The sequence below is a fragment of the Culex pipiens genome, chromosome 3, assembly GCF_016801865.2.
Source record: "Culex pipiens pallens isolate TS chromosome 3, TS_CPP_V2, whole genome shotgun sequence".
NCBI lineage: Eukaryota > Metazoa > Arthropoda > Insecta > Diptera > Culicidae > Culex > Culex pipiens.
The window spans coordinates 45,313,177-45,321,691 of NC_068939.1; the positions used below are offsets into that span (position 1 = coordinate 45,313,177).

At 44.9% G+C, this 8,515-nt stretch overlaps 1 protein-coding gene across 1 annotated transcript; it reads left to right on the forward strand.

The window, feature by feature from the left end:
- Positions 1-2,629: 2,629 nt before the first annotated feature.
- LOC120420084 (uncharacterized) lies at positions 2,630-6,314 on the forward strand. Its single transcript, XM_039583014.2, has 7 exons — positions 2,630-2,906; positions 3,047-3,136; positions 3,194-4,206; positions 4,267-4,440; positions 4,501-5,251; positions 5,310-5,470; positions 5,526-6,314. Exons 2-7 carry the CDS (start codon positions 3,074-3,076, stop codon positions 6,043-6,045), a joined length of 2,682 nt encoding a protein of 893 aa, XP_039438948.1. The 5' UTR covers positions 2,630-2,906; positions 3,047-3,073; the 3' UTR covers positions 6,046-6,314.
- The last annotated feature ends 2,201 nt before the right edge of the window (positions 6,315-8,515 follow it).

Genomic DNA, 8,515 nt, shown 5'->3' on the forward strand with positions numbered 1-8,515 from the left:
TCGAGCCCGGGTTGGAGCTACGAGCTCGGGATTGGGCTTCGAGCCCGGGAATGAGCTACGAGCTCGGGATTGGGCTACGAGCCCGGGATTGAGCTTCGAGCTCGGGATTGGGCTACGAGCCCGGGATTGAGCTTCGAGCTCGGGATTGAGCTTCGAGCTCGGGATTGGGCTTCGAGCCCGGGATTGAGCTTCGAGCTCGGGAATGAGCTTCGAGCTCGGGATTGGGCTTCGAGCCCGGGATTGAGCTTCGAGCTCGTAAAACAAAACTCCGAGCTTCGAGCCTTTTAGGAGTCTGAGCTTCGAGCTCGTTAAAAAAAAAACAAAACTCCGAGCTTCGAGCTTTTCATGAGTATGAGCTTCGAGCTCATTAAAAGAAAAACAAATCTTCGAGCTTCGAGCTCTTCAGGAGTCTGAGCTTAGAGCTCGTTAACAAAATAAAATTCCGAGCTTCGAGCTCTTCAGAGCTTAGAGCTCGTAAAAAAAACAAAACTCCGAGCTTCGAGCTCTTTAGGAAATAGAGCTTCGAGCTCGTTAAAAAAAAAAACAAAACTACGAGCTTCGAGCTCTTCAATAGACTGCACTTCAAGTTCGCTATAAAAAAAAGAAGAAATTCTGACCATCGAGCACAAACAGAACTCCGAGCTACAAGCTTCTCACGGGGCCGTTATAAAAAAAAAAAAAACGAAGCAATCCTAAAAAAAAAGCGAAACAATCCTGCCAAAGAGCAAAGACCTCATAAAAAAAACTAAATAGAAAAGTTATCGACACAATAAATAAGAAAAATAATCGAAGTTTCAGAACCTTAGAAACTAAATCAAATCAGATATCAATACAAATTAAAGGAGGATACTGCCAAGGGTAAAACCAGGTACAACCGACGGTACAACTATCTTACGTTCTTGTGCGTCACTCCATAAAACATATACCAAATACCATAGAGTAAATAACTAATGAACAAAAATACAGCAATAATATAGTAAATATATGTTTACCCAAAATACATCAACTAAGGAACCATTATTACATCACATTTGAAAAGGACTATGTTATGTGATTATTTCTCTGACGCACGGTTCAATTCAGTTATGTCATTTAACATCGCTATTACTATTCATGTTCTGTAATTCCTAGTCAAGAGCTTTATGTTAGTTATTTAGTTTGTCGTTGTCCGCTTACAATAGGCCTTATTTAACATCTATTAGAGAAAACGAGATGTGGTGCTCACCTAAGGCGCCAACATCTTGGCGGATTGTAAAACTAAGACACACACATACACACGAGCGGCAGTCACGAACAGACTGCAGGAGTGAGAGGACGCGAGTGCAAAGGGCCGCAAGTAGCGCGCCCTGGAACCGGAATCGTGGCCAGCAGAAGAGTCCCTGGAAACCCGAAGTAGGTTCCCACACTTCCGAAGTGCATAACTTATATTAAACGAGAAAATTCATGAATTTTAGAGTTTCAGGATTTTTTTTAGAAGAAATAATTTAAAAAATAAAGATATCTGGAATTATAGAATATATGTATAGAGCTATAATCTAGGCTATAATAGTTATGATATTAACAATTGGGTCCTAAAATGAAGCTTATTGCTTATTGCTGATATTATTGTTTACAGCGACAAAGCTTATTTTTCTGAGTACAATGACCCTTTGTACGACCACAAAGAGTTTAAAATAGATTTTTAAATCAATTTTGAAAAATTAACCTCGCGGTTCTGCTTGACAGAAAAGCTCCTACTTGACAGCTCGTTCCAAGGGGACCATAGTTGATCCATCTAAAAAATGTTGTCTTGTCAAAAAAAAAATTTGCATTAAAATGAAAAAAAGTGATCAAAAATGGTTTTTAATCGTGTTTTTTACCGTTGTACATAAAAATTGACATAGGGTTTTAGTACCCAATTTGAGAATTGAAGAAGTAGAATTTAAGAATTCAAATATATAAGAATTTACACACAAAGAAAAAGAGAAAAAAAACGGAATCGACGTAACACCTTATAATGTGGCCCTCTTAAACCTTGCGGTTTCGTCAACGGATCCACAGGCGTGTATCGTTCTTTTTGCGACAAGACTCCGCCTCCCGGGTCTCCTAAGTGTGAAGGTATGGGCACGGGGAGAGGGCACCGAATACCTATATTTACACTTAGAATTTTTTGCGTCCGCCCCGGGATTCGAACCGGCGACCTCTGGATTGTGAGTCCAGTGCGCGGTCCGATTGATCCACACAGGCAGAAGAAAAAGAGATGTTCGGTTGAAAAGATCATTCTTTGCATTAAAAGTCCACGTTAGTGAATATTCATTGAAAGTTTAAAAATTTTAACAAAAAAGTTGAAAACTTCGAAGGTTCGAACTTCAAACGAAATTAGAAAGTAAATTTTGGGTGTGCGTGTTAAGACCCGATTTGACTTAGTTTAATCAAGCGTACACATCTGTTATAAAAACATTGAAATCTTTCAAACTGTGCTACTCGCAAGAGAGTTATCTACGTGCGCATGTATTGCGTGTACGTACACGAAAAAAAGTGAGGTTAAATTTTGTACCAGCCAGCAAAACAAATGGTGCGCTAGTGTGTGTGAGATCGGGCTTAGAAAGCTCTAGTATCCCTCCCTCTCAAACAGTCAAACCTCCCCGCAAAGTGTCATCATCAAATCGGCGCAAAGCCATCAGCAACTCGCTGATGGGAGCGTGCATTTTACTTAAAATAATCGCGTTTAATCGTGCGCTTACTTAAATATTCCGCCTTAATTGATTAGTTCCACGATCGGTGCGTGCATTCAGCTCGACTTTTCCCAAAATCGAACCTTATTCAGCGGTGAAAAATGTGTTGAAAAAAAAAAGTTCACGAGCAAGCGCCGAAACGGAGAGACAGAGGAAGAAGAAGTTTGAAAAAAAGTGCGCAACTCGGCACAGGTAAAGTGCGCGGCTCGAGCAGCTGTCATTACTGTGACGTGTAATCAGAACACAACACAAACTGACTTTTTTGGGTTTGATTTGGCGCTTGATTCAACTGACATTTTCGGCGGTGTGGAATGTTTTCTGATTTATTGCAGAACTTGGTTGGATTAAATTAGGGGAAAATGATTACAAAAAGCGCCAGACTGAACTTGAGCAACAACGAATCGATTGCGGACGTGTCGGCGGTGAGTTTGTAGAATTTGATTTTTGGGAACACAATTTTGATAGATTTCTCTTAACAGGTCTCAACCTGCGGTCGTTCCGAAGTGGACACGAATTCATCGGAGCCGTCCAACGAAGAAGTTCGGGACACTTCTGCTGCCGTGCTGGTAGATTCTGTTTACATTGAAAACAAAATTAAGAGTCTGCTCAGCCAGGAGGATCACGAAAGTTCGTCGAAAGAGGCAACAAGTGTGCAAGAAGCAAAGGAATTGGTGAAGCCGACCCCGATCGGTGGTATCCTGATGGCGGAGGATAGCTGTAACGCCGTGGATAATAAGATTTCATCGGATGACGCGGAGAGTAACGAGGTGGCTCCGGAGGAGCTTTCGTTTAATGGGAAGATTAAGAGTTTGAATGAGGACAATGGCTCGCGGGGCGAGTCAACGACCAACTCGAAGGTCAACCGGGAAAAGCTGAACGAGTCGTTCGAACTGCTGACGAAGGAGAACAGTTCTCTGATGCACTACAACAACGAAAAGTCTCCGGATCTTTTTGCGGACGACGATGACGAGGAGGAGGAGTATGAACCTTCCAAGTCGGACCCGGAAGACGTCGAGGAGGACAAATCGTTCAACGTGTCCGTCACGGGCAATGCGAGCGCGATGAGTCAAGTGGACCAGATCGAGCGCGCAATTTTGAAGCGCTTGCAGGCATCTCTGTCGGGAGTGTTGCCTCCGCCGTCGTTGACCTACTCCCGCATCGACGTCGACCGGATGATTACGTTGTACAGGGAGAACGAGGCGAACTTTTGCTATCGTGAGACTGATGCAGCGAAGGAGGTTGAAGATGTAGAGTCCACCACCGGAAGTCTGAACAAGCCAACCCACTCGATGGCCGAACTGCGGCAGACGGAGTGGCCACAGCTGCTGCAGTTGCGTGCCCACGGCGTTTGCTACAATCGGTCCACCGATACGGAGAAGATCGAGTTGCTCGGGCTGAAGTATATCGATCGCTACATTGGGTCGGAAACGGGGTCGACGTTCAATGTGCCGCGGTCACCGTCCAGCGCCAAGAAGCGCAACCAGCGATTCAAGTGAGTTTTGGTATTCAGCTAATGAAGTTACAATTTTTTTGATTGTCGATTGATTTTCAGAATGTTGAACCAATCTCCGGGAAGTCGGTTAAGCCATCTGGCTCGTCGTCGCGCCGTCTTTTCCTCGGCCAACCTGCTCAACACGTCGCACGGGTCGGCGTCAGCGGCCTCCTCGTCATCCAGTCAACCGTCCGCGTTCCGTTTGTGCAATAGACAGATTCTACTCGATCCAAAGTAAGGCATTTCAAGTTGTCTTTATCTAAGACATTTGTGTAACATTTGTAAAACTTCCAGGAAATCCAACAATCGTCGTAAAAACAAGGGTCGCACCCCAAAACGGCGCACGCCCGGTCGTCGAAAGACTCCACGCCGGAAAACACCCGGTTCATCAGCCAAGAAGCGTGCCACGTTGAGCCTCCCAGTCGCCAAACCTGCCCTCTCAACCGTCAGCCGGGAAACCTCCAAGCGGGCTCTCTTCCAGAGTCCTCCAAACGAGGCGAAGGCGTCTACCTCCACAACCATAAGTTCGGCCACCGCAAGTCGAGTACAGAAATCGAAACGGGCACTCTTCTCTCCGCCGAAGCGCGCCCTCCGATTCTCCTCCGTAACCGGCTCGCGGCCGGACCTGTCCGTGAAAGAATCGCTGCTCTCGTCCTCGTCCCAGCGGTACGGTTCCACCAACAACATCGACACGCTGCCGGATTCCGGGCTGCGAAACCTCTCCACCGGAGAGTCGATTGATCTCGGCGAATCGTCGGCTGCCGGCAAGCGGAGACGCGAAGATGACCCATTCGGCGACGCGCGGTCCGGAAAGATGCCCCGGATAGACTCGTCCGCGTCCATCAACGAAGAGGACTTGACGCCGCGCTCGCTGAAGATGGCCCGCAGTCAGAGCTTTTGCGTGGGCTCGCGCAATCTGAGCACAAAGAGTGCGTCCGAGACGAGCTTCTGCGGGCGGTCACTGTTCCGCGCCAACTCGGAGGTTGGCTTTCCGGACTCGAATCCGGCACGGCCCGTCACGGTGCTGACGGAGAACCACAAAAAGGTGAGTTCATCTCCTGGTTGAACAAAATCTCGATCTAAACGTTGCTCTCATTTCGCAGAAACTTCTCTGGGCGGTTTCGCAAGCGTTGCAATCGAAGCAGATCTCGGTCAAGCACGAACAGTTCAAGACGTACGCGTCGAACCTGGCGCGTGTGGTGAAGCGGTTGTTCCTCGAGTTCAACGACCAGACCGTGGCCAGCACCAGTGAAAAGCTGTTACGGTAGGCAGTTTCCATATCTTCAATTGCAAACCTCCACTGATTTAATTCCCTCCAGGTTGGCCAACAAGAACGTGTTCGACGTGATCCAGGGCCGCACCGTCGACGACATCTACCTGCGCGAAAAGACCCGCCTCCTGAACGCCCGCAACCACACCAAACTCCAGGGTTACATCGCCCCGGAGGAGTACGAACAGCGCAAGCAGCTGATGCGACGCAGCACCTCGACCTCGACGCTCCTCTCGGAGTCCAGCTCGGTCGCCGCCGACGGCAGCCAGCAGCTTCTGCTCAGCCAGAGTTCCGTTTTCTCGCAGAGTTCCGAGTTTCTGAACCAACTGTCGCAGACGACGACGGTGGCGGCGGCGGCGGCCTCGGTTCTGCGGGAGAACATCGACAGCGAGTTGCGGCAAAAGTCGTCCGCCCAGAAGCAGGTTTCGTTTTCCGGTAAGGACCAGAAGAACCTTAGTCCGTACGCGGATCAGAAGGGTGCGGGTTCGCACGCCAAGGCGAAGCTTCTGGTGGGTGGAGGGGCCACGCCGAGCATTCTGAAGGCGAAGCGGCAGATTTCGTTCGAGTGAATTTTGGGGGGACGGCTTGGTGTGAATACTTTTCATTCAGATTACCATGGTTTTTTGTTGCATTTAAAAATACTTTTTTGAACATTGTGCGAATGCAAAATGGCTAGCAGGAGGTCTGCGCTTCATTTGCCAATTGTGGTTCGCATCCTAATGGAAGGGTAGCAAAGAACATTTATTATTTATAGACTACATGAATTATTATTACCATTACTAGGCTGTACATAAATGAAGTTTGCGGTTTGTCGAAAAATAATAAAAAGAAATAATTTATTTAACAAGCGGTTTGTGGCCTTCATAGAACTAAAAAGAATACCTTGAAGCTATTTCTGGCATTGGATCACATTTTAAATCCCTTGGTTCTTCAATCCTTGAAAAGTTCAATCAGTTTCTTCAAAGATTAACCCTCTACTACCCAATTTTTTTCGAAATTTTTTAGATCATTTTGAGCAAAACTTTACTTCTGGAGTTTTTTTTTGAAAAGGTCCAATAAACCAAGTTTTCAGTTTTTGCTTTTTGGGTGTTTTTTAATACCCCTGGCTCAAGGCGGTTTCAAAAACACCCAAAACGCAAAAACTGGAAATTTGGTTTTTTGGACCTTTTAAAAAACTCCAGACTTCTTTGGTTTTATGTTTTTCTCGTTTTATTAAAATATTTGCATTTATCTTGTTAAGTTTATTTTTGTTTTTGGTAGTATTTGGCCTTTCGACCATCTTCTATTATTAAATTTTGCCTATCTAATTTTTTCATGTTTTTACAGTCACTGTTTTAATTTATTTTTTTTTGCTTATTTTTCACATTTTTCGCTATCGAGTTTTTTAAGCGAAGGTGGCGTTCGAATGGTGAACGCCCGAAATGTCAAAATCACGCAGTGGTACCAACATTACGGAACAAGTGTGCCATGGCATGACAGCCATGTTTTTTTCTAATGTTGGTGCTACTGCGCGATTTTGACATTTCGGGCGTTCACCATTCGAACGCCATCTTCGCTTAAAAACCTGGATACAATGGAACGAGTAATGGAACCATTATTATTTAAATTGTAAAAATTGGGTAGAGGCATAGTCTGGGACGCTACGAAAATTACAGCAATCTTTTTTTTACTTAAAATATAGGAAATGTTAGTAAAAAACACAGCCAAAGTTGACTGACCAAAAGATTTAAGAGCGAGTTTTTCACCAATGTGTAACTGGTCGTATCAAGGTGCTTCGATTTGGATGAAACTTTCAGCGTTTGTTTGTCTATACATGAGATGAACTCATGCCAAACATGAGCCCTCTACGAAGCTTGAAGTTGAAAAAACATAATAAATCTTAAAATTGCTCGCATTTCCGTAAAACTTCATCAATTCCAACTCTCTTAGATGCATTCGAAAGGTCTTTTAAGGCAATTCAAATGGAGCACCCTATTCAAGTGGTAGAAATGACAGTTCTCCCATAAGGAATACATTGTATAAAAAAGCAAAAACTGCTCGAATGGAAATGCTCCATTGTGCCATAGACATCTAGAATGGAGCACCCGCAGTCGAGCAGTTTTTGACAGTTCGCTCCATAAGAAAAACATTGTAGAAAAAAACAAAAACTGCTCGAATGGAAGTGCTCCATTGGTCGAATGGCTTACACGCAAAACGGACATTAGGTATAAATTCCTAATTTTTAGTATTTTTTGAACTTATGTTCTAGCTTGTCAAATTATACCTAAAAATTAGTATTTTTTTCTTCCTAAAATTTAGGATTTTTTTAGAACACTGAAGTAATTCTTAAAAATTCCTAAATTTTAGTATTTTTTTTAGTTCTAAAATTGCGATTCACGTTTTGACAAGTCAAAATAAAATAATTTCGTGGCTGTGAGTTGGTGTTCCGCAGTGCTGCTGAAAACTTAGGACCTTTGGCAAAGTAAGTTTTGTGCAGGAAGAAAAGTGGTTCTCCGGTTCTGCACGGAGAACGGAACCCGGAGCATCTTTGTCAGAGGAAGTGTGGCTCGCGTGCTTGTGGAAGAGGAGGAGGAGGAGGACGGAACCTTCAACTCCCGGCGAAATTAAAAAAGCCGCCTCTTCCCTCTCGTGCTCTGGAGGACGGATCTCGGGACGGATATTTGCGTGGCGATTGTGTGAATGAAAAACTGTATCGAGTTTTAGTTTGACGAACCAATTTTTATCTTTTTGTGATTTGGTTGGACGTTGCGGGTGTGTGTATGTATGCGTTTGTGAAAGTGTTTGTGTGTGTGCTCGCGCGCGCGCGCGCGTGTGTGTGTTTGTGTGTGTTTGTGTGTGTGTGTGTGTGTGTGTGTGTGTGTGTGTGTGTGTGTGTGTGTATGAGAGACTGAAAGTGAGAGGGTGGGGGTAGAGGAAGAGAAAGAGAGAAAGAAAGAGAAAGTGGGAGAGAGAAGAGGAGAAGGAGAGAAAAAGTGAGAGAGAAGAGGGAGTGAAAGAGAGCGAAAATGGGAAAGGGAGAGAGAAAGTGGGAAAGGTAGA

Excerpts from the sequence above, each read along its gene's own strand:
- LOC120420084 (XM_039583014.2), top strand. The coding sequence starts at position 3,074 with ATGATTACAAAAAGCGCCAGACTGAACTTGAGCAACAACGAATCGATT. Across the intron at positions 3,137-3,193 it reads CGATTGCGGACGTGTCGGCG|GTCTCAACCTGCGGTCGTTC; the intron begins GTGAGTTTGTAG and ends TTCTCTTAACAG. Across the intron at positions 4,207-4,266 it reads AAGCGCAACCAGCGATTCAA|AATGTTGAACCAATCTCCGG; the intron begins GTGAGTTTTGGT and ends ATTGATTTTCAG.